General features: G+C 34.4%; 1 protein-coding gene across 3 annotated transcripts in view; it reads left to right on the forward strand.

The window, feature by feature from the left end:
- The window catches only part of LOC149782009 (uncharacterized), a 158,920-nt gene that overhangs the window by 87,094 nt on the left and 44,604 nt on the right, over positions 1 to 27,222 (forward strand). For all 3 annotated transcript variants that reach the window (XM_089933411.1, XM_089933413.1, XM_089933412.1), the window contains exons 13-16: positions 10,550 to 10,657; positions 13,854 to 13,968; positions 20,232 to 20,307; positions 25,410 to 25,505. In XM_089933411.1, the coding sequence (XP_089789537.1) occupies positions 10,550 to 10,657; positions 13,854 to 13,968; positions 20,232 to 20,307; positions 25,410 to 25,505 (395 nt within the window). The remainder of the gene's footprint in view (positions 1 to 10,549; positions 10,658 to 13,853; positions 13,969 to 20,231; positions 20,308 to 25,409; positions 25,506 to 27,222) is intronic.

The raw sequence follows: 27,222 nt of genomic DNA on the forward strand, positions 1-27,222 counted from the left end.
CACACACCAATGAATTTACTTCACATATCTTCCCTCTAAGTTAGGGCAGTCCCTATAAACATTGCATATGAATGAAACTGTTCACTTACTGTAATTATCCATGCTGTAGGATGGAGATCGAAGTAAACGTCTACAGTTTTTATTTGAGGTCTTTCATCCTAAAAGGCTTAGTTTGATTTGGAGGAACCTAACCATGGTGCAGAAGGTTGCCATTCAAGATTGTTTGACAGTTTCATGAAGATGTGCCCTCACAATTTATCCTGGTTTTGCGGGAGGGAAAATTTATCCATATCAAATCTGCTCCCAACAGATGGAGTCTATTTCTAGTCAGATTCTCTAGAAGCTGTCTTGCATTGGGGGACTGGAGATGGTCTTTCTAGGGTAAGGGATGTATGACCCTCCACCTCTTACCTAGGATCCAAAGGTATTATGATTGGGTAATGTATTTTGAAGAAGAAACCAATTTTATCCTGTAGAATGTTTCTTCAGTAATACGTACTCAATCATAATACACATACACCTTCCCAGCCTCTATGCAGTTATATCCATATAGTGTGCATCCCTTCTGCTCCAGTAGTAACTGATGAATTCACAGGATTTGACACCAATCCCACTATTAAGTGGAGATCACTCTAACTGCCACCTAGGTCACCAGGTAACTTTTAGACTGGGAGGGCTGGATTTGCAAGGTAGTAGTAGTTCTATGGTATTATGATTGGGTATGTATCATCAAAGAAAAAAGAAACATATTTTACTAGAAAAAATTAGTTTCAAAATGGGGGTTTTCGTGAAAAGATTTCTTATGATGTCTAGTGCAGGGGTCTGAAACACCTGGCCTGCCAAGCCGTATCATGTGGCCCATGAAATGATTAGTGTCACAAGGTATCATGAGAGCTAACAAAGGTGGTGCAGCTCTTGAACCATCAAAAATGACCTCATGCTGCTCTCAGGTGGTTTGAGTTTGAGACCCCTGGTCTGGTGGGTGCTAAATTTAAAGACTCTTTACGATGTCTGGTTGGCCAGACTTGAAAACACTGTTGCTCAGGCATCCAGTATGGACACCACAGTGAATATCTTGAAATTCTTGTCACGGCTTCTCCTGAATAAATTAACATGTTACCGAGTTCCCTTGCTACTTGGAAATCGTGAAAAGGTCAGGAGAAATTATAGTTTTTTTCCTAACTGTTATAAGTCCTTGAATTTTGCAAATATTGATAAAAGTTGGGAAAAACACATGAATTTTCTGCCACCACTTGATAAAAGAAACAGTGACGTAATTGAATCATAATGGAACTGATAATGAGTTAAATTATAACCAGAATATTTGGAGGTGGCAGTGCTGATCATTTGGGTGCTTGCCATTAACATATTTATATAGTCAAACCAAATGCTCATTGGGTTAGATTTGTCTAGTAGACTGGTTAATTCACACACAGCTAGATACCATTATATTTTCTTACAGGAAAGGTATGAAAACCTGTTTATAGTATCACCATAAGCCAACATGTTGGTTACACAGGCTATCAGCTTACCAGGTGACCTAGCATAAAATTAATGCTGTTACATTGAGTCATACCTGCATGAACTTGATAAGAAAATTATGTTCTCAGAAATTGCAAGTATTGCAGTCATTATGTCTTTAATCCAGGGGCGGACAAGATGAAAGTACATTGTTGGTGACATTTGACCTGTTACTTGCCATTTGCGTTGCAAGTCACACGAGTACAGAAATCTCGAAACCTATATGTTAATAGCATCATAGGTCTAGTTGTCATGTGATATGAACAATAACCCATTTCAAATGTTGTAGAAAAAAATAAAAAATATTAAATGGAAGTTGCATAATATGTAATAAAAAGAAACAAAACAAAATTTCAAAAATTTGTCTGTGTTTATTCTGAGAACAACTACCTGGGTAAGATTCATGAAACAGCATGTGTCAGCAGGTATCACGGTACCAATTGTTTTTCCATATACCTCAATGCTAATGTTTTGTGAAATAAATATACTTTCTGTCCTACTTGGGCATGCATGTCACACACTGTCATATAGAACAATGCTAGATTGTCAATTTGACAATGACATAACCAGGTACTCCATTGCATTTAAGAGAGATAACTCTACTGGAACTAGACAGGGGTAAGAGTTATCTAGTCACAACAAGCACATTTTCAGCCATGTGTACCATATTTTAAAAAAATCATAAAAAATACAAAATATGATCTAGATAGAAATTAACACAAACTCACATGTTGCCAAGAGGCTCAACATTTTTTTAAGCCAAACAGAAAGTACAACTCTTACATAATGCACCAATCACAGCTAGTGTTGTTCTTTAATTCTGAATACAATGTTCCATACACCTTAAGCTCCGCCCATCTGGACTTGCGCAATTGGTACCGTTATACCTATAGCAAACCTTAATTTTTCCAATAATCTGTGAAATAGTTCGGGACTGTATAAGTAACAAATATACTTAGTCTCACTTGTGAAAAACAATTTGATGAGGTACTAACCTATGTCTTATATGAATGTGTATAGAAATGTCATTGAGCTGTTTGAACTATTGTTTTCATACTTTTGCTTCACCATCAAAATCATCTTTTGAAATAAAATGAATTCTTTCAACTATGACTTGTATCTTATTCCTATCAGCACTTATTGAACTTCACATAGGTGATATGGGATAAATCACATTATGTCATATTATGTAATAACTAGGTCAAAGGTCAATGTACCAAATAGTATGTACCTGTCCTATTTCAAAATGTACAATTCACCTAAAAGAAAGGAATTTATATTTGTTTGGTAGGTGCAGAACTTAACATCAGAGACAGGTGGACATGACCCAATCTTATTATAAAGTATAAGCTTTGACCACATTACACTATCTGCAGATACAAGAAGTCACTAACCACCAGTCCTCACACAAAGGTCCACCTACCCATCCTCTTTGTAACACAAATAGTAAGCTTTCCTCCTTTGTAATGTGAACAAAATTGTTTCAATAAGCCAATCAGTCACCAAATATAGTAAATCACAGCCTCTAAGTGGTTATGTTGGATTGGGGGGTGAACTTAGGGGAATAAAATACAGAAAAATGCCAAATATAAACACTAAGTATAGCACATCAAATGGAGTTAAAAATAGGAGGAAAGTGTTTATCTAAAAGGGAGAGGTAGCTTATGATAAAGGAATTAAAGGAGGCAAAATCAGCAATGCTGAAAATGAGAAGTGAAAGTTTGATGACCTTACCTTGGACAAATATATGGGGCAGGGCCCAACAGGTCCAAGGACAGCCCAATGGCAACTGTGCTATAACATCCCTTACAGGTACCCAAATTTCAAGTGAAGTTGTGTTCATTTCCATCTAATATGAAAGGGTGAATAATTTAGATAATATAGATACATATAAAGTATATTTCTTCTACATAAGAATTTAATAATAATTGGCATAAGATAGAGAGAAACTTATCTCAGATCCAAACAGAAGATACCTTATCAGTTTTCAAACTTGTAAACTTTACTGTCAGAAATTATTAAATTGCTTCTACTTACATTTGCATCAAGATAGAGGGCTAATATAATACTTCACAAATCTTCTCTTTATTTTCATAACCAGTTACTGAAAATGTGAGATTTTATTTCCTTAAAATGTTATGACTGGTGTAAGGGAGATAACTGAATGATATACATAAGGTGTGGTAACCTCTAATACAGTATCCATGTAATATAGATGAGTTCATCAACAACCTGTATTAACTTCATTGCAATTAAATTGTCTCAAAACACATTACTGATAAAGTGAGAACCTAACATTTAGACTCCTATATTTAGTGGAGACCTCAAGAGTCATGTAATTTTAATTTCTAAGATGACGCAGCTCTTTCATATCACATAGTTCATATTTTCTACAATGCCAGCATGTAGAGTGCAGCCTTCCATAACCATGCAGATATCATCTTATGCCAATTTGGATTCTTGCGATGAGATGCAAAGTTTCAAGAACAGTGTGGATTTGAATGGAATGAATACGCACTGTGTGACTAAAATGGTTATCATTCTGTAATGTTGGACCAAACATGGAAATTCCACAAGAGCAGCTTGACACAAAGAAATAGGATTAATTGAAAGTCAATAGTAGATTATAATTGGGCTTATACAAGTGCCAATGGGAAATGCTGACTTAAGGAAACTGTTCTTGTTTGTTGGTATTCACTGCTACTTCAACAAAAGGGAATGCAAGAGAACTGAACTAACTACATGAACAATTTCAAAGCAGGAAAGTGTTAAAAAAAAAGGACAATTAGAGCAGGACAATTCAAATCAAAGTGGGAAGAAATACCATATCCTTAATAAATTACCTAAAAATTACTCATGCCAGAACATCCCACATGGTACAAGTGATCTATCTACAAGTGTACTTAGAGTGTTCTCTATCCTGGTTTATGGCATGCCTTACAAGAACAAGATAGCTGTTTTTGTACACGATTTTTCATCTTTTGCAGGTAAAATAGCCAATATTTGGCCAAAATCAATTATATTATGTTTACATAACTTATTTTGTTGCATGCATTCCAATCTAGGAGGTAACAGCACATACATAAAGGCATCAGGTAACACAAGCCTATATCTATCATAGCTATAGTTATCAAAAGTCCCCATCCAAAGCCAACTTGTGCTATTTTCTGAAGATTTCATACATTTTATTCTTAAAGAACTTTCAATATTTGACCAAAACTGTTCAGTACACATTTGTTTTCCTACATCAAACTAGTATAGTTCATAAATGCCGCCCACATGTATGCGTTTCTATGGATACACTGTGAGGCTATTCTTTCCTTTAGGTATCACGGTACCAATTGTTTTTCCATATACCTCAATGCTAATGTTTTGTGAAATAAATATACTTTCTGTCCTACTTGGGCATGCATGTCACACACTGTCATATAGAACAATGCTAGATTGTCAATTTGACAATGACATAACCAGGTACTCCATTGCATTTAAGAGAGATAACTCTACTGGAACTAGACAGGGGTAAGAGTTATCTAGTCACAACAAGCACATTTTCAGCCATGTGTACCATATTTTAAAAAAATCATAAAAAATACAAAATATGATCTAGATAGAAATTAACACAAACTCACATGTTGCCAAGAGGCTCAACATTTTTTTAAGCCAAACAGAAAGTACAACTCTTACATAATGCACCAATCACAGCTAGTGTTGTTCTTTAATTCTGAATACAATGTTCCATACACCTTAAGCTCCGCCCATCTGGACTTGCGCAATTGGTACCGTTATACCAGCAATGGCTTTTTTGTATCATGTGACTACCACTTTGACATTTGCCATCAGCTTGATGAATCTGGCTCTGTCTGTGTTGTTATGACAGTGATAGGTTTAAATTGATCATTCTTAGAATAAATATGTTGATAATTGTATGTCCTTTCAGGATCTTACAAAAGTAAGTAACTTTCATTTAATATTTTAAAGTTTTTGTACAGTAACATTGGAAATAGGTTTATTGTTGATATTATGTGACTATTTTATCTCCAGTGTCCTTGTTTGCGAGATTTGAGTAGTTGTGTGACTAACAATGTAAATGTTGAGTACCATATCAAGTTTAATTAATGCTCTAGTTTTGTCTCATCTGTCAGTCGATTAAAACATAACAATTATAGTACTTAGAATTTATGAGAAAATAAATCATTTTCCTATCGATTTCATGTACGTATGACTCAAGGTAACATAATTTAAGTTTACTAGGTCACCAGTATTCGGCTACCATGTGCCACCACCATATGGTGGTGGCAAATTTCAACTTTTTAATTGGTGATAGGGTCTGACCCCACACCCTAATATAAATGTTCGAATATGAAAAATGGGGTAGGAATATTCAGAAGAAACCCAGATTGGAAAACAGACTGACATTCCTTACAGGTTTAGTAGCAAGTCGGATTTATGGTCTAAAATGTTGAATCTCTGAGCTGAACTTTAGTGCTACACTACTATACTGTGACATATAGCTTGAAGTGTTTGTTTTAAGTCTTTAATAAGTCACATCAGAAATGGGAGATTGTTATCCCTAGTATTATATATTAGGAAACTTTTAAGAGACGATACATGCTCCTGTGAGTATCACTGTAGGTTTGGAGGACTGGTTTATCACATTACAAACAAACTTATTTTGATTTTACAGAAAATTAAATCCTTATTTATATGGTAGTATATAATTTTGAAGGTCTTTTTGTCAAAATTGAATTCATGATTGCTTTTGTACTTCTTTTTTTTTAAATGATGGAATTGTAATCAAATCGTCTTAAGGAATTTAGTTTGTTTGAAAGATCTTAGTTTTGGGTTTTATTGACACAGATTAATTCAGGCTTAAAGCTTTTTTCTTTACAAGATAATATTCTAATACTTTGCATTTATTGTTTTTGATACTGTGATATGAATTGTTTACTATGTATAATATGCATATAGGTTGCTATCTTAATTTACAACTGATTATTCAGATTTTTTTAAAAATTAAAGGTTTCAAAGGAAACAAAACTAATTTATGTTCATGATGTTATTGTTTCTTCATACCAACATAATGCAGTTCAGCAAAATAAAGTTAATATTTTTATTCTCTAAATTGAAATGACTTAACATGCCAATTTATATCAATATACAGTTGCAGACTTTTTTCTTGTGATACATTTTGTGGTTTAGTGCTTGATGATATAGCAGACTCAGATATATTGGAAGAGCTTTGAAATAGAAACATCTGTTGATTTGAAAAATGTATGTTTTATAAGCTTTACTTCTGTTTAGTAACAGTCATATGTGAACCTTGGAAAAGTAAATTTCATCCTGAACAAACCCAGGAAAAGATCTGGAAATTTATCTTTACCAAAAGTGTGGGAACCATGATATCACCATGGGGTTTTCACTGAAAGACTTTTTATGATGTTTATCTGATCATAAATGAAAATGGTGCCATTCTGACTTCCACATACCCATCATAACACAAAAAGTTATGCAGGAGACACAACCTTTTACTCCCAAACCCTGACATGGTCATGTTTGGAAAAGCATGATTTTCAGTACTCTTAGAATGAAAAAAAAGGAAGATATTTTTGTTTACCCAACTGTATAAGTCCTTAGCATGTAGTTTGATTAAGACATCTTTATTAAAGATAATTGTCAAGTTCATGATAAGTTGCAGCGGTTCTTAGAACTATGATGTCATCCCAGTAAAATGGCTGCTACAATGGCTGTTATGAAAATCTTGCTGTCACTACTTCCTCTGAATGGATGGTAATATTGATATACGGTTTTCAACAAAAGAGAAGTCTGTTCTGTCCTTGATAAAAATGGTGCCTATCTGATATCCAGCATATCCACCAAGCAGCTTATTTGAATGTCTTGTTATTACTGATGAATATCAGAGATGGTTTCAACATTTAGTAGTTAAAGGGAAGAAATAGTCTTTTCCTGGAGAGTCTTGCTGCCCAGTAGAGTGTTTGTCCTTTTGAAAGTGTTTTGTACACGTTTTACAAAACCTTTTGAGAATTTTCATGTTGAAAAATACATTTAGACTTGATTTAGAAAACAATATAAATATTTGTCTTGAACTTGGAGCACAAAATTAAATGTAGTTTTGTTTGAAACTTATCATCAATGGCATGTTTTAAAATCCTTGATTCTCATTAAAAATTACTTGGAGTTGTTTCTTTATTTATATGCTGACTTTAGTTAATTATTCTGTTTTTAGTTTACAGTTAATAGAACATATTTGGGATCTTGATTTGTCATAATAAAACTTTTACAAAAGTTTATTTTTGACAGCCCCTTGACAGTTGACATGGTTTGGGCAGGGAAGATTTTACTTCTTATAAATAAGCAATTTATTAATTTGATCAGAGGTCTCAATTACCACTACAAGTTGAAGGTAATGAAACTTAAAGTGAAACAGGGTTTTACATCATGTTAACACAGGGGTAAAGTATGTACTGCAACTGAAAACCATGCTTTATGTCAGGAGTAAGTATATTTTTGAATTTGCAACTGAGGGATTATGGCTGCATTGAGAAAATTCCTATTTTTCACCAATTAATAATTTTGTGATACATTACCTTACACTTGAGCAAGGGCAGCTTCTTATTGATTCAGAGGAAAAAAGGTGAAAAATGAAAATCACTCGGGTGATTTTTTTATCCTCGGACAATAAGTTTCATTTCCTAAATCCAGCTTTCATAAACTTTATAGATAGTTTTCTCTTGGGCAGAGATGCCTCCTGAGTGATTCTCTTGCGCAGAGATCAAAGGTCAATGTCATTGAAACTAAAATTGTCATTGAGAGTTTTGTGTGATAAGTCATGCGCTTTCTTGAAGCCCGTCAAAAGATGTTTATGATGTTTTGTTGCATTTGATTGCCCAGCCAGTCACATTATAACAGTAAACAAATGAATTTTTACCAGACTTATATTTAGTTGTATTTCAGTGAGGAAGTTGATAGTCAGCACTCTGACATTGATTTTAAGGTCAAAGATCTTGACTTACATTGCATATGTACTGGCTTGTAAGCATGAAAACACAAACAAGCACATTGTAGGAATGCAATTTTATTTTATCAATGAACACAGTTTTTTTTATATCTGCATAGAAACATGAAAAATATCACTTCAGTGATTTTTTCTCTTTTTTTCTTCTTCCAGTTTTGTTGTACTTAATATAGATTTAGATAAACTTAACATATGGTTACATCTTGACATTGAGACAAGTTAACTGATCTAGGATCACATTTCTGGTCAAAGGCAATGACAAAGAACATTGTACTGCTGGCACAGATATATTTTGAACATGTTAAGTAAAACAAAAAAGAAAATGGTTTTGTTGCCAAATTTTGGTACACCACTCCCTCAATAACTCGCGCCCTGATAACTTGCGAACGACATTCCTAGTACACCGCAATTAACGATATGTAAGGAAATTTTGATCAATGAAAATGTCACTTACGCCGAGTGGAGGCAGTACTTTAATAAATAAATACAAATTAAATTTTAAAAATTTATCAGTTGAAATTTGTGTTCTAGTTCCATCTTTTAGTTCCTTTTAAGTGTAATCATCATAAAATCAATGTGTCCTGTTGTAATTAAACGTAAAATGCGTCAATCTACTGTAACAGCTATGTCCGCTAGCGTTTCTCTGAGAACCTGATTAAGTGCCAACCGTGTTTTGATAACTGACTTGCGGAAGTATTTGTTATATTGTTACACTGAATTAAAAGCTGGCCTCCTTTGTATTATCACGCTAATTATGTCTTTTGAATAATAAAAAAGGAGGTGGAATAAAAGAAAAGTTAAAAGGCACAAAAATCAGACTAACTTAAAATCTAGCGGCCTCGGTCCTATGTTGGGTGAACTCACTTCATTTCATCAATCGAACACTGTAATAAACGTTATTGTGTATGTAACAGAGACTACCTTAAATTAACCGACTCTTTCATAAATGTGATCAAAGATAACAAGGCAGCCAAGCGAAATGAATATATCGTAAAATATAGAGCTTCATTTCACAGATATGGACCATTGTGGGCAAGTGAGTTTCAGAGAATTCTTGAACTGGCATTTAGAGATATCCTCAGCGATGATAAGAAATTTCATTATTACTTCCATTGAAATCACGACGTTAACATTGTACTAATTGAACAATAAAAAATTGAGTTTCGATGTAGACGTGTCACGAAAAAATGTCGCATGTTTTAAAAAAAAGAAATCTTGTTTGGTGCTGTATCAGCAGTTAGTCTAGTTCCCAAATTATGGACTACTGATTTGGCAAGATACTATTAAACACCACTACAGGAACCAGACTCATCAAGATAACAAAAAGCAATGACGTAATACACAGAATTTTTGCGTACACATGATGGTTGTTCAAACCAGTTGGAATGATCTTTCATATGTTGGATATTTTGAAGAAAAAAAATGTTATTTAAACTGAATAACGAACAACTGCATTAGAAAAAGTGCATTATTAAACATTATTATCGACGTGATTGTAAAATGAGGATTCAGTCATTAAACAGCCCAGTTCCCTAATGACCCCCCCCCCCCAGTTTTATCAATGTCAAAGCGATTTTTTTCAATTTTTAGAGGTCCCTCGGTAACTCACGCCTCATTTATAGTGTGGTCTATGTTTGTGGACCCCGATGTGCGTGAGCTATCGAGGGAGAGGTGTATGTTGGAGTTTCTCAAAAATATCAGACATGGTTTTAATGTTCACCAAGTAAAAAGAATAGACTGATTTATCTTGGAATATGGAAAATCAGTAGAGCATCAGTCAGTTGTGGGGACTTTTGTTTTACCATGTGAATAAAGTGTAACATAAATAATTTATTAATTGAACTATATTACAGAAATAGTATGAAAATTGAGACAATTGGGATATGTCTTATGTCCTCAATAGATAACTCTTGTTATCATATTGTATTCAATAAAAACATTTATACTTATTTATATTCAATAATAGAATTTCCACTTATTTTTATGTTTTTCCAGGTACATGGGTACAGTGTTGTAATCCCAGCTGCCAGAAGTGGAGATACCTATCTCATATTCAAGATCCAACCAAAGTACCTGAGCAATGGTTCTGCATCATGAATACCAGTAGGTTCGTTTTTTAAATTGGAGTGATTTTAGACTGAATTGCCATAGAATGTAGCTTTAAAGAAAGAGATCACTAACATTATATAATTCTTTTACCACTCCAAAATTTGCCAATTTGAGTCATTATGAAAATGTCTGACATGTAAGTTAGTAAGCTTTGTTGCTAACAATGTGGTAAACACACTTATTGGTTTTTTGCGCATTCTTTTAGCACTAGTTGTGTAATTTTAATTTATATTGATGTAGGTCATATGCTGACTTGCTCAGTGTTATTACTTCAGCCTGGTAAGGATAGAACTGCTTTGTCTTGAAGTTACGATTGTCTTTTACTTCATATCCAAATTTCATGAGGTGCATTATAAATGAATACCATCTAATCAGACCTGAACCCTAAAATTTTTTGCTAAAATGTGATTACATTTGCTTGCTTTAATTATTGATTCATCCAAGTTAGTATGAAGTTGTTAAAAAAACTGATTGCAAATGCAAATAATCTGTTTGGGGGTTTATTTTCTTCATTGTCCATCAAAGTTTGTTTTTTCTCAGATTTCTATGTTGAAGAGGTCATTTTATTATACATGCAAGAATATTGGCATGGCAGCATATTGTTCTAAAAAGTTATAAAACCCTGTTTCATTGACTACTTTTTCTAGCTTCAGTCAGTTATACATTCACTTATTTTTCGTTTGGTATCATTCAGTTTCTGATACAGTTGAAACATGGAGGGTACATAGGGGACCAATTCGCCCTCCTGCGTTTTGTAAGAGGTGACTAAAATTGAGTCAATCTATTTGCCATGGAAGAATGTCTTATGATTACATTCTGCACAAGAAGGTCAATACCTCCTCTGCCCTTGCAACTATGTGCTAGCATTAAGTCTACAGCCTCTTAACAGCAGCCTCATAACAGGATGATGTTCTAAAATTTGAAATATTATGGACTTTAAACCTGATCACAGAAAACCATTCTTATTGAATTTCATACATTTGTTGGATTTAATTTAGTAAGAGTTCATCGTTATTTTAAAGCACAAACAATATCCATTAGAGTACTTTATTTGTGCCTTTTTTTTCTACTGACTTTTTAGGGTTGAAAAGTGCAGAAGACTTTACCCCGTATCCCACAATTATTTTTTTCGGTGGGGGGGGGGATATTTTCAGAACATTGAGGAGATTTGATGAAGTAAACAATGTAGGACATAAAAGTATGATTTTCATGCATTTAGTTGATTTTTAATGCAGTGTTTTAGTTAGGGCTGAGAATTTTCCTTGGATGCTTGAATTTCTGGAGACTTAATTGTATCCAAGGTCAATTTTGAGCTCAGCAAATATTAAATATTTTAGAACTTTCTGATGGTGGAGGGGATGGCATGGGATGAGAGGTTCAGAGACTGATTCAAACTGATAAAATTCATAAATGAATTAGCCATGTTCTCTGAATGTCACTTTCCCCAAAAAGACTAAAATTTCCCAGCTTTATGATTAACCAATCAGCATGTGTGAAAGTAACGCTTGAGCCAATCATTCAGTGTTTTTCAAACACTCTGTTTGAGAAAAAACATTGTGGCTGAAAATGATTGAAGCAAAATTATCAGAGGAAATCAGAATTTTGTCCCCCAAAATCAAAACCTGAGGAAAAGAGTGAAGTGTATTGATAAAGATATGAAGAATACATTTTCATTCAAATGGCTAGTGTGTTTCTTTGAATTGAAGACAAGAAAATGTATCCATGACAGCTAAAATAAGTGACACATTTGTGAAATGTGATTTAACCGGACAGGCATTGTGTAATTATAATTTGTGCATAGAGCAAATTAATTATGGCTGGCATAGTTTAGTAGCACTTGAAGATGATGTCCTATCATCCAAATAGTCACACTTTTGAAGCAGAAATTCTCCTACTAGAGTATTGACACACTATTGCTACAGTTCAGTGATGAACCTGAAGCACTTTGGCAACCCTGTACTGACAGTTCCATAATGTCATAACCCCACAGCTAGTTCCTATGAGTGATAGAATTTCTGTTTATTGAGTATTCATGCCATATTTTTTGTTTAATGCATTGTTCAGATGAATTGAGGATCTTAGAAATATAACAGTTAACATAATACTTTTGTAAATATTGTCATAGCTAACATACATACATTATGACATTGTGACAGAGAAATAAAATTATAAAATTTATATTACATTACTATTTGTCTTGTGTGGTTTTCTTCATCTGTTTTCTTACTATCTTGTTCATGGCCCTGTTTTGTAAATTAGCATCAATCCTGCAATTACATGACCTAGAATAGATTTTACACAAAGGGCCATTGTGGCTGTTTTAGTATATTTGCTGATCATATACTTCCATTAAATTTAATTCATTATAAATGCCATTAAAATTGAGAGTTGCATACCTGTACTTTAAGAAACTTATAGTTAAAACTTATTTCAATAGTAATAATAATAATAATAATAATAAAAATAATGATGACATTATTTAAAGAAGTTCACTTGATCAACTGACCAATCTTCCATGATGCCGTCTACAACTGCATTTGGTTATATATATATATATATATATATATAGGCACAATTTTTACAAGATCAAGTGTCTTTAGACAACAAATGCTATTAAAGATTGGAAAATTGATCTATTGTTACAATAAAATATGTACAAGGCTTTAAGGATGAGTGCTTTAAGGATGAGTGCATACAGGATTCAGTAAAAGAGTAATAGTAAACAGGAATAAAAACATTGTAGGGTAGCACATGATATAAGAATGTTGTAAGGAGTTTTAGTACTGAATTAAGCAAAATCATATAAATGATTGTTTCTGTAGATGTTGACTAAGAAGCTTTTTAAAGTCAGCTGACTTTATATTGAGTGGTTTGGAATTCCATACTTTGATTCCAGAAAATGCAAAACTCTTCATATAAAACTCAGAATTTGGTGTAGGTAAATATAATATGCTGGTTGAGATGGAACTTAATTCATAGATATATACATTTTCAACATGTTTAAAGTTATATTTAAGATATTCAGGAGCCAATCCATGTAAGGATTTATAGACTGGAGACAATAAAAAATCTCTTCTTAGTTCACACATCTATGTACTAACAAAATTGTTGTCTTTTGCTAACCACAACAAATTTAAACCTTCAAAACTGAATTCAGTGTGAAAAGTATTTCACTTAAACTTCTTTCCAGATGAGAATTTCAACAGCTGTGACAAAAAAGAAGAAGAGTATAATGAATCTGATCATATATTTACCAAGTTTACAGAAGGATCGATTGTTTGGGTCAAGATGTCTGGCTATCCATGGTAAGATAGTTGCATTTTTAAATTTATTTTGTATGCCCCACCACAACATTGGTAGGGTATATAGTTTTACCCTTCTCTGTCCATTGAATTGTCCATCATGTCTTCATGAAATTTTGCATTAACTCATTAACTCGGGCTGCTATGTTCACACGTCATGAGGTTGTACCCTACTTTTGAGCTCAGTAATGTCAATGTCATTTATGATACAATAAAATGGGTGGTATTAAAGAAAAGTAGATATATGTAACTATACAATCATACCAGATAATATATACCTTCTACTCGCATTACAAATTACAGTGGGAAAAGCATAATTTTTGAGATGCATTTTTTTAGACCAAAAATTACTGGTTTTCAGAACCAGCATTTATTTCCAAATTTTAGACCTTTTGGTGTGAGATTTAAAGCAGACCAGTCTGAACTGCACACTTAACAAGTGAACCTTTGCAGAAAGTAGGATAAGTTTGAGATTCAGAGCAAAAAGTGGCCAGGACATGAAAATGATGGGTCAGATAGGCAAAAGAAAGAAGTACAATTTTACCTCATCAATTTTGATGGGATTCATCAGACAGATATATCACTTAGCACACCCAACGTTTCTGCTTCTGTTATGAATCTGACTACCAGGCAGACATGCCATCTGGTATGGTAATGAAAGTGGCACTGTTGGTCATTTAAAGTGGGAGACGGGGATTGTAAGTGGGATTATATCACACACTTGGCCCCAACAATTATAATCTATTAATAACATCATTTTGTTAAAATTTATCTTTTTAAGAAAAGAATAATCTGTGTGTGTGTGTGTGTGTGTGTGTGTGTGTGTTTATAAGTTTAATCTCCTGCTGAAAATGGTGATTTTTGGCATTGACCTGGCCATTTTATCATTAGTTATATGAGTGGAATTCTTGCATTGCTTTTCAGTATCATTTTTCCCTATATGAAATATTCCAAAGTCGGAATCGCAAACTACACAAAATGCATGTTGGTAATCTTATGTACTTTTTATTATATGCATGCACTGCATTGTCCATTCAGAATTAAATTTACATGTGTTTTTTCTTTTCATCTGGTTGATAGAGCTGTGATCTGGTACCCATGTACATGTTCTTTGATAATAACCTGGATAAAAATATGAGCCCCCAAGTACCCATTTACTGTATACAAGTTCTCTAGCAGTGCATGTGGCCCCATAAACCCTTGGGTTGTAAAGGCAGTACTCACTTTGTTTTCAAGTTGATAATCCTTTTGATAGAGCCATGAATATAATATGTGTACTTGTTCAGTGCCAAGTAGAGTTCTGCCTCTTCATTTTAATGTTTGACCTTAATCTCTTAGTTGTCTTCCCACGTGACAACTGTTTGATTGAGCTGCAAGTGATACTTGCTTAGTGGCAAGTAACAAAAGGTGGTTATTTGATCTTGCCGCACGATTGACACATGTTCAGTTGCAGCCTTTAATATATTTCACAAACTGTATGATCAAAGTGTTACTTATAGTGCCCAAGCTCAGTCCCAGCATAAGTGCCCACATATTACATTGAGGCCAAGGAAAAGGAGTCAGACAATATTAAGAATTACAAAACCATATCAGTATACTAGATGACAATGAAGGATTTCAGAATTTTATCAGAAAACTAGTATGAATTTTTGGACTTCTTTTTAATTTACCATATTTACCGCATATGTTGGGACACGAAAAAATAATAATTTTTTTTGCGTGTCCCAGAACTTATGGTGATTTTTAAAAAAACAGCAGACTTTGGATTCCTTTTAACGTGGAGATTTTTTAAGACTATACGTTTGCATACAAAGTCGGCCGACATGGGGAAGCCAACTTAAATTTCTTTCTACCGGTTTTCACTTGGATTTTGAAAATAAATAGAAACAATGGAACACTTTGAAACAATAACTTCTCACACATTTACACAAAAAGTGATTCCTTGCAGTCATTGTTTTCGCGTACATAGCATATATAAAAGGGAATAAAAATAAAACAAAATAAACCACATTATAGATCTCCGCTATTATGGATAAGTTTGTAGTGCGATGCTCAAGTAGTGAAGAGGCCTTGCCTTGTGCATGGAAAGAAAATGCGTTGCCTAAAGCTTCACCTAAAATGCCCATAGGTCGACCAAAAAAGCGTGCTAGAGAGGAGTGTGACGTAAAAGAAAATGAACCAGCTGCAAAAAGACATGAAATTGGAGACCCCAGTCAGGAGAGAGATGATGCCTATGATAATTATGTCAGGCGAGGGCATTACAAGCGTTTTACATTAAAGCAAAAAGAGGAAGTTGTCAACTTTAACAAAATTGCATGGAATTGAGTAACAGCAAGACATTTCAAAATCCCCAAATCAACCATTGCAAATTGGTAAAAAAATAGATTTTTCTCCACAGCTGAATGAATGGGGACATTTAGCAAGGAGTGGGAGACCAGTGTCATATGGCAATGAGTTAGATGGAAAAATTGCAAAGTGGGTTCTTGTTCAACGCGATCTGCAGATCCCTGTTAGTGTGGACACTATATGCGCTTATGCCAAGGAGTATGTGTCAAGTGAACGTCCAGAAGTTGAGTTTTAAGCCAGTAGGAACTGGGCTACATGTTTTTTTTAAAGTGACACAACCTTGTGCTTTGTTCGCAGACAATGATGGCCCAGCATCTACCAGAAGATTTGGAGGAGAAAATAAAATTATTCCATGAATTCGTAAAGGCCAGAAGAGAAGAAGATGATTTTGAAGACAAGATGATAATTAACATGGATGAAACTCCTATGTACTTTGATCTCATTCCAGATGAACTGTCGAAAAGAAAGGTGTTAACAGTGTGAGCATTCACACGACTAGTGCGGATAAAAAGCATCTAACCTTAGTGCTTGCAGTTTCTGCAGCAGGAGATGTGTTGCCGCCAGTGATAATTTTTTGTGGTGGAAGGGAGCTAAAAGATATCCAGGCACCAAAAAGATGGATCGTACATGTGCAGGAGAAGGGTTGGGTTGATGAGGAGGTGATGCTGCAGTAGATTAAAGAGATATATCTCAAGCATACAGGAAAGGAACGATCTATTTTAGTGTTGGATTCATTCTGGGCGCATATTACAGATACTGTAAAACAGGCTTTGAGAAGGGGTAACACGGTGTCTGCAGTTATTCTGAAAGGATGCACCTCCAAGCTACAGCCACTAGACATCAGTGTAAACAAACCAGTCAAGTCCAACATGAGGAAAAGCTTGACAAATTTTATTCTTAAAGCAGCAGAGGGCCTCTCCAAGGAAAAAGACAACACATCTCATATTAAGAGTGCAGATAAACAAACAGTTGTGGACTGGATTGTGAAAGCAGTCGAACCTCTTCAGTGCAAGCCAGATCTGATCCAAAAATCATTTAAAGTTTATGGTATTACCAATAACTTGAATGGGTGTGAGGACAGTATCATAAGAGATACTGAATGTGATGGCAGCGACAAGGAAGAGGACATTTTTGATGGATTTGATCCCGAGGAAGTTGAGTGGGCAATTAAGAATGTGGACAGATTGAAGGATTTAAATTAAATATATTAGCGGCATTCAAGTTTGTTCAGCAGTACTTGGATTATGTCAGATATCACTGCTGTGTAAATAACAGATGTTCAGTTTTGGAATTATTATCAATCACTCTGTACAGTCACTATCTACTGGTATCTCTCTCTCTCTCTCTCTCTTGCTCTCTCTCTGAATATATTTTTACGTAATTACAGTGAATAGTTTATACTGTGCTCATTAATAGTTATTTTGCCAAAATAAGTCCTCTAATGAGCACGAATGGCAAATAAATCTTGGCATTTAATAATAAAAAAAACTTTGTTGAAGCCTAAATTAGAACAGAAAAAGTTGAATTTGTTCTCATATGCACAAACGAATCATTCTTACCTGAGCTCTTGTTCTTAGCAAATATGCATCCAGGAAGAAAAGTGTAAACAAACAACACTCACACCATTTACTTTTTAAAAAAATTTATTTTAATAAAATTTACGTTTGAGTGCATTTTCCGACATGTAAGTTTCTAATGATTTAAAAGGTGTCCCACAACTTATGACTAAAAAAAAGATGTGTCCCAGAACATACAGTGCACAAAAAAATTACTTTTAAAATAAATACAGTGTCCCAACATACACTGTAAATATGGTATTTGTGATATATTCCACTCTGACAATAATACAAGTATTATTACACAATTTTGTTGTAAATTTTCCTATCTATTTGTCAATCCAGTGGGGCTTATTTATATTTCCAACTTGTACACTTTTACCATAAAAAATACACTTTTGCATGTTGTTCATGCCAGCATCAACCAACAATGAAGAAGTTCAAGTTTGTACACATTTAATACAATTTTCTTTGATCGTCAAGTGCCCAATGGATTTTTCATCAGGTACCTGGTAGATTTGTGTTAAAAACTTACACAGCTGTACTGGTTGGAGAGAATTATTATCAAAAATTTTCTTTTGATTGGTCTATACAACAGATGTTCTGTTACTACCTGTTGATTTGGATCAACCTGGAAAGTATGAAATTTTTTTTTAATTTGTTTTGTTTATACAGAATTTATTCTGTTAGTGTTACTTCATATTGACTCAGAACAACTCGGAAATAATGAAGAAGAAAAAAGCTGAGATATTTCGATTTGTCAATACGACAATTGCCCTGTTACTTCCTGTTGACTTGGAATGACTCGAAAAATTCTTTGATATGTTAATTGCAAGAATTTTACTCCTGCCATTGACTGTTGGGTCTTCTACACACAATCAGGAGACTGCCAATCAATTCAAGACAGTTGGCATGTCTGGCCAGGTCATGTTGACATATTCATGACATACATTTCACAATGTCTAAATGCTGTTGACTGTGCTGCAGTAAATGTCAGCTGTATATATCTCCCCAATATAAATATTTGATTTTAATTACACACATACCTTGTCTCAAGGTAAGAACATATTGTTTACAGTAGTTAATGCATTTAGGGTGTATGACTAACTTGTCTAATATGTGTAATTCCTCTTTGTTCTGGTTGGATGCTTGATTCCCAAATTAGATCTGATATTTTAAAAAAATAAAAAAAAACATTTTATTTAATGGCATTTTTTGTTCTCCCTACTTTTCTTTTATATATTTAATTTCTTGGTCTGGAGCTTAATATTAGTTTTTTGTGTCTTTTGTCTTCCTTTTGTTTATTATTTTTGCGTGTGTGTTGTTTTTTTTACTGCAAAGGAGAATTGTTGATACCACTTTCCAGCAGAAGGCACAGTGGCAGGAACATTATTAAGATTTTGTGGTAACTTTTTTGGCATTAACAGCTGTATTATGAACACATGTGATTCAATTTAAAATGTATATTTATTTGAGGAGCTTCTTTCTTGGAGATCAAAAGTAAACAAGAGTGACGTGATTTTCACTTCATTTGTTTGTTTCTTTTTGGTTTGGGCATTCAGCAATGGAGCTGGTAAGATAAAGCAATCCAAAGTTGGAGCTGCTTCTTACAAAAGGGAGTGACCTTCCTACAGGTTGTACAACATCAGTGAGCTGTTTACTAAATATAATGAATTCTCAATTTATTTATTTTTTGGGGTTTTAAAATCATAAATACTTATACCCATCACCGATTAACATTACAGTTCTCTGCATTAATAAATCTATGCTTTGTAAGAAATGAAGACTGGCATAATTTTCATTTAACTTTTTTGTGAGCTCTCTATCGTTTCGGGTTGAAATAATGACACTAACTCGTCGATTGTGGGATTTATAAATGGTATGAGTTAAACCTAAAACAATACAAAACGCATACTTAGAATACAAGACAAACACAATACAGAATATAACCGACACGAATACAATACACAGTATACAACCCACCCACCGGCATGTATAATTTTAGCACAGAAACTAATTATCCATTACCAGGCTCGAAGGGTATAATTTTTCCAAATTATATTTAATACCTTGTCTTTCACTTGTGTGAAAGACCAGTGCCCTTCACAATTCGCACTGCTCGAGGTGTTGTCTGTCTCCAGCCTACAGTAGGAATACCTGAAGCTTTGTTAGTTTGGCGGGGAAGTGATTTTAATACTTGTGATGCACGGGAATCATGCATCGCGATTGATTACTCACACGCTCACTCATAACAACCATGCATATTGGTACACGATGCAAGTCCTGGGTCACAATTATGTCAGGTGGCTCATTTAAAAATAATGCTTTACAAAGTATAGAAAAACAATAATTTTTTGTTTGCAGGTGGCCTGCTATGGTTGAGATAGATCCAGATGCAGAATGTTTCTTTGATGTCGAATCTTTTGACAGTATGGTACCAGTAAGTAATGTCAGGAGCATAGTATACAGAAAGTATTGAGGCAAAGAAATACATTAAAGCAATCTGTAGACACTGTCCATTTATTTTTTATTACTCTTACTAAAAATCAGCTTTACACTAGAATAATTTTGACCAGATAAAGACCTCCTTGCAACTCTTTGAAGATAAGACCTATGCAAGAGTAAAGATTATTAAGATTGTGAAAATAATTATTCCTATAGTTCATAAGGTTTTAAATTAGATTCTTCTTCCATGTCTCCAGACAAGTTTGCTGTTAGATACTTTGTCACATTGGTATATTAAATGCAATGAAAGTGTAGGTAAAGCGGCCAAATCTGCAATGCAGTCACCCATTTCTGAATGATAGATTCCATTTAGGGGTTTTAAATATTATATAAATAGGCATATTCTGTTAGTTTTGTTTAACTGCTACCGTTAGGTAATATGTGCTTTGTGAATGCATTTCTTTTATCCGATGTTTCGTCGTCTCTTGCTTGCACAGATTTTCATTTTAACACTTCTCTGAAAATCCAGTTATATAGAATACGCCAGAACATTTTGTTGCTGGTAAAGTTAGTTGGTGTGCTAAGAAATGGCAGAAGATAACTTCTGATGCATGGATTTTATCTAATCTGAAAGGTTATAGACTCAAACTCGATAGCAGCAAAGTCCAAACTTGTATTCCAAAACAGAGAAAATTCTCTGACAAAGAATCCACTGTAATTACAACTAAAGTTGATAAACTGCTTTAAAAAAAGGGAGTATTGGAGAGAATAAACTTTGCCTGTGTAAAGTACTTGTCTAACATTTTCACTAGAGAAAAGCGTGATGGGAGCATCTGGATTATTCTTAACCTGCATGTTTTCCATGCACATTTGGTACATCACCATTTTATTATGGAGACATTAAAAACAGCAATGACCATGGTTTGCAAAGATTCTATGGACCTGAAAGATGCATATTACTCTCTTCCAGTTGACATTGCTTTTCGCAAATAGTTATGCTTTCACTGGAAAGGACAATTTTATCAGTACACCTGTTTACCAGATGGACTGGCATCTGCACCACAAGTATACACCAAAATAATGAAGCCTGTTTTTTCTTCCTTGCATAAGATGGGTTATCTCAATGTTGTCTATTTGGATCATAGTCTTCCTCTAGGTTCAACATACTTAAAGCATCAAAACAATGTGTACCATACTGCTCCATTATTGGACGATTTAGGATTTACAATAAACCCAACTAAATCCATTTTGCAACCTACACAAACTATCAGCTTTGTGGGATTTCTCATTAATTCATTAAATTAGATGGTTAAATTGTTTGAGGGAAAGGCACAGGCATTGATTGAGTTTTTTGAAACAGTGTTGAAGCGGAAACATTTGACTATTTGTGAATTAGCACAATTAATAGGCACAATGGTTACTAGTGAGCCAGGCTTAGAATATGCCCCTCTCTACTACAAACCTTTGGAAAGGGAGAAAGACAGATTACTGAAAATGTATGAGGGCAATTATGATGCATCAATTTCTCTTTCCAGCAATGCTAAAGATACAATTAAATGGTAGATCCAAAATGGTAAAATTAGTTTTAAGCCTATTTTCAGAGGTAGCCCAGACATTATTATCGAAGTGACAGTTCTCTTATAGGATGGGGAGGGGTAAATGAGACAGACGATGTTAAAACTGGTGGTTGCTGGAGTAGTACTGAGAAAATGAGCCACATCAATGTTTTAGAATTGCAGGCTGCTTCCTGACATTAAAGTCTCTGTCGATACAAATAAAACTTGCACATTAGGATCTTCAGTTAGCTTAGATTTCAGCAGTGCTGTGCTTGGGAAATCCCAGCTATCAAAAATAATAAAAGTTGATTCAATCTCAGATGCTTATATATTGTTCTTTATAGTTTTATCTAGTATCACAAATATCCATTTTGCTTTATTTTTTCCCCATTGTTGTGCTTGGATGCATAAACTCTGAAATCTCATGGGATCCCAAGGCACTTACTGGGGAAATAAAATTTCACAATTAAACAAGACTTACCAAAGTTGCAGTTTGATTGGGATTTTTTGAACCTGTAAGTGCTTGAGGGATCACATGCCCACCCATATGCAAATTAATTATCTTCATGCATATCCCACCCTATTGTTGTTCTCTGAGGCATCCAAGCTGATTATGCTCTAAAGACTGATTCATCACGTGACCAATTCCATCTCATGTGATCCCTCAGGCACTTACAGGTTCATAAAATCCGAATCAAACTGCAACTTTGGTAAGTCTTGTTTAATTGTGAAAATAATTTTGTTTTCAGATGAATGTATACAGTATTTTAGTAAGTACTATTAAATGAAGAATATAATATAGTACAGTGATTGTGGTTATTTTTCATTAAATTGTTCTGAAATTGGACCTTGGAAACTGGTCTTTTTGCACAAATGTTATGAGAGACCACCTGTCTTGTGAGACCATTTTTTGTTGGCAGAAGGGGCAGTTTTTCATAATAGGTTTTACTGTAGAATGAATGTCAACATTGAATGAACCACACATTTTATCATGCTGTAAAGGCCAGGTCAGTTTTATTTCATTGTATCAGTCAGTCGTTATCAACTTACATTACCCTATATATAAAATTCCTGCAAAATAAAGTGGTTAATAGCGTAAAAGAATACATTAATGAACTAAGTTTAATTCATTACAATGTGTCTGTTATGTAAGCTAGATGCAAGCACCTCTCACCCCCAAGTATAAAACCCCTCAATCTTTTTAATATTAGGAATACATCACCTGTTGTTATTATTACATTGCAGCCTCTTTTCCTAGCACTGATCCTTGCCCATGAATCCCTCCTTTATTTAGTAATTGGAGGCCTAGCACAAAAACATGGTCCCAGTCTGATACCTTTGTCACTTTCATCTTCTTTCGTTGGGAATAGTATCTTTCTTTTCCTTGCAATCCTTGTGATATTACATTTGTCTTTTTGTTCTCCAAGTTTTCACTGTTTCTTGTGTCTTTCAGCATATTTTCATTTGAACATATTCATTTCTGTGTTGCATCTGACATTTGTCCCACTCCTTGTATTTTTTACATTTATCTGTATCCTTTTTGTTTATTTTGAGTGTTTGTGCACCTGCTAGCTACACAGTGTTTGTATAATTTAATTCCCACATTATTAGGATTGGTATTACCCACAACAAATTTGTTCAGGTTGTTTTTCTTTGTTATTGTATATTTTCTTAAGCATGCCAACATGAATTGGCAAATGCTGCCATAAAGAAGACTGCCTGGAACACTCACCCTGCCTACTTGCATAAATGCCAATCATTATGTTTTTTTCAACAAATTACATTTTATGCTTGACTATAGGGATTACACTTTTTTGTTACATTAAAAAACAACATTAAAATAAAGCAATAAAATGCTGTTTTTGTTATTTTATTATCATCTCTTTAATTCCACTCATAAACTTGAGAATAAATGCCAATCATTATGCTTTTGGTGTAATCATTATGCTTTTTTCAACAAATTACATTTTATGCTTGACTATAGGGATTACACTTTTTTGTCACATTAAAAAATAACATTAAAATAAAGCAATAAAATGCTGTTTTTGTCATTTTTATTATCATCTCTTTAATTCCACTCATAAACTTGAGAATAATTGAAAAAAAGATGACTACTGTGTATAAATAGCATAAGAGTACCTCCTATAGTTGCTGAACCTATTTATAGCAACTGTATTTTACCCATTTCCAAGAAGACAGGTGAGTTTCATCAGGTATGAACTTTTCCTCAGATTCATTTTATTGGTAAGCTAGTTAAGCAGTGCACCAGTCTATGCTTTTAAAGAACATGGCACCAGATATGCAGAATGCTTTATTATGTGAGTCGTGGATGAGAAAATGTTAGAGCAGAAGGATTTTTTTCAGTCTTCAAAACATGTCAGATAAATCAACATCACTTAAAAAAAACCATAAAAGAAGAATATGAGAGTAATGTACTACAGCACTCTTAGCACCTGACCAGGCTCATTGCACAATTCCAGTTGACGATCATTCAGCAAAAGTTATACATATAGATTAGTTAAAGGTGTGCTGAATATAAATAATTTTTCAGTATATTTTGTGCTTGTATTCTGATAATAATCCATATAGACCTTGCCCTTTGTGACAAGAATTTCTACTAGCTGTTGAACCTTGTTAGTAGCAAAAATAAATGTTACCTTTTTCATGTGCGCTGTAATTCTGGCATGTAATATATAGATTTCACTTTTTTGCTCAAATTACACTTTTTTGTGAATTATAATAGCAATAATTAGGCTCATACCTCTTGGGATGGGTGGGTGGATGGGGGGTTTGGCACGTATGCAGCAATCCAAGGCTTGTCTTAAGTGGGTGAAATAAACTCCGTAATTGATAATAATTCATTTATTTTCTTGTCAGTGAAACATTTCAGATCTTTTCATTCATTATTAAAACATTTCTGACATGTTTCTACATTTTGTGCCTCACATATTTGGAATAGATTACTATCTGTTTAATCATGCAACAAATATTGGTTCTCAATATGTTTTAATGTCAGAGATTTATTTTTCTGTGAGAAATTGACTTCAGGCATAGACCATGAAGTTGGCTTCAATTCTGCAAGATTTTTTTCTCATGCCATGAGCTATCATGCGTATTGAAAACTGATGCTAGAATTCCTGATATGCATGCTGATAAATTAGCATCCCTGGCCATGCACATAGTCATGATTGGGTTATTGGGCCATATTTGTCCTCTTGATATCAGTACTGATTTGTGATCTCATTAAACCTTGAGGGCAAGATTGTAGAATTGCATACCTGCCTTCATTCTGTAAGAATCAACACCGTGGTCAGACAGGTTCAGCAAATGCTGGTATTTGTAAATAGCAGATAAACTAGTACATCATGGAAAGGTAAAGGAATTCAAAATGACCTTAGTACATGATTGGGTACCATATGACCTTTTATGGTACCCAGTGTAGTGCACTTAACCCCTACCAACCCCATGGCAGATATGCATTTAGCCAATTAGCATCTCCCATGTACAGTTTCAATCATGTTTTATTTATTCTCCCTTGCAGTCCCACTACCATGTAGTTTTCTTGGACAACCGTGTATCTAGAGCTTGGATTAATGCAAGATACATCAAAGCTTTCACTGGGAAGGATGATGTTGAGGTATCTATTTAGACTGCTTTATTCATTTTTTGCACAGTTATATTTTATGAGCCATCTTTTTATACACCTGCATCTATGAGGCAGGAGCATATAGGAATTCTTGTATCCATCATTCTGTACATCTGTCACTAATTTTTGGCAGGACAACTAAGTTTCACAGTTTTTGTCCTTTTCAACATTCAACTGAATGCAGTGCATGACATTTTTTGTTAGCGCAGTTTTTATCCATGAAGAAACTGCTCACCACTCCACGAGTTAACGTTATTATCCATCCACTGAATCAAATTTTTTTCAACACAACATTAAAAAACCAACAGGGATAATAATAATAATAATAATAATGAAGACTTTCTATAGCGCCTAATCTTTAGAAGCTCTAAGCATTTTACAACATTAGACAACACCTATAAGATAAAAAACATATAATAATATTATTACAAAAACAAACACCATGAAATCAGAAAAACATTAAAAAATAAAAAGACTTGCTGAGAATATTTCAGGTAGGAAATATTATTAGGTCTTAAGTTTGTTCTTGCAGTCGAAATAAGTGAGTTTTGAGAGCCCTCTTGAATGTGATCATTGTGTCTTTGTGTCTAAGTTCAGTGGGCAATTCATTCCACGTTGCTAGGCCTTGGTATGCAAAAGAACGCTGTCCATATGACTATGTTTTCATAGTGGGAATAATGAGTATACGATTGTCAGAAGAGGAGCGTAAGTATCTTGCTGGTGTGTACACATGGGTGAGATCGGATAGGTATGTTGGACTAGAGTCCAACAGTGAAACATAGCACAGAGAACAATTTTTGTGTTTGATTCTGGATCGAATGGATAGCCAGTGTAGGGTACAGAGCAGCGGGGAGGTGTACTCTGATCGTGGTACTCTAAGTATGATCCGAGCAGCTGTGTTTTGAACTTTTTGAAGTTTCTGGAGTAGATATTGAGATGAACCAGGCAGAATTGAGTTACAATAGTCCAGTCTTGAAAGTACTAATGAACACACAAGTGTTTTAGTGGCATCAACTGAAAGATATTTGCGAATTGAGCTGATGCGTCTCAGCTCAAGATATGCAGCCTTGCATATGTTCATGACATGTTGGTGCAATGTGAGAGTACTGTCCCGAGTAACACCTAGGTTTCGTACTGATTGTGTGAATTTAATGTTGGCGTTGCTGATATTTATTGTTTGAGGTAAAGGATATGAATGAGAAAGCGTTTGTGTTGTGATCAGAATGGCCTCAGTTTTATCATCATTCATCTGCAGCTTGTTCTATGTCACCATGATTTCACATCAGAAATGCACCCTCTACACCTTGGATGGTAGCATCAACTTCAGTTGGGTGGCTAGATTTGTGTATTTGGGTGTCATCAGCATACAGTTGGTGAGACACTGGATGATGATCTATGACACTTGAGAGTGGCTGAGTGTACAGAATGAAGAGAACAGGTCCAAGAACAGACCCCTGTGGAACACCACAACATACATCAACTGGGCTGGAGTGTATTCCATTTGCAGATACAATTTGTGTCCTGTTGACTAAGTAGGACTTGAACCACAGTAAGGCTGTATCATGAATGCCAAATACATGCTGGAGACGGTGAAGTAATATATCATGGTCTATTGTGTCAAATGCTGCAGACAAATCAAGGAGGGTGAGGACTGTAATCTTTCCGCTATCCAATGCAGAGAGAATGTCATTAACTACTTTTAGAAGAG

Source organism: Sinohyriopsis cumingii, chromosome 15 (assembly GCF_028554795.1).
Source record: "Sinohyriopsis cumingii isolate HCF-2022 chromosome 15, ASM2855479v2, whole genome shotgun sequence".
NCBI lineage: Eukaryota > Metazoa > Mollusca > Bivalvia > Unionida > Unionidae > Sinohyriopsis > Sinohyriopsis cumingii.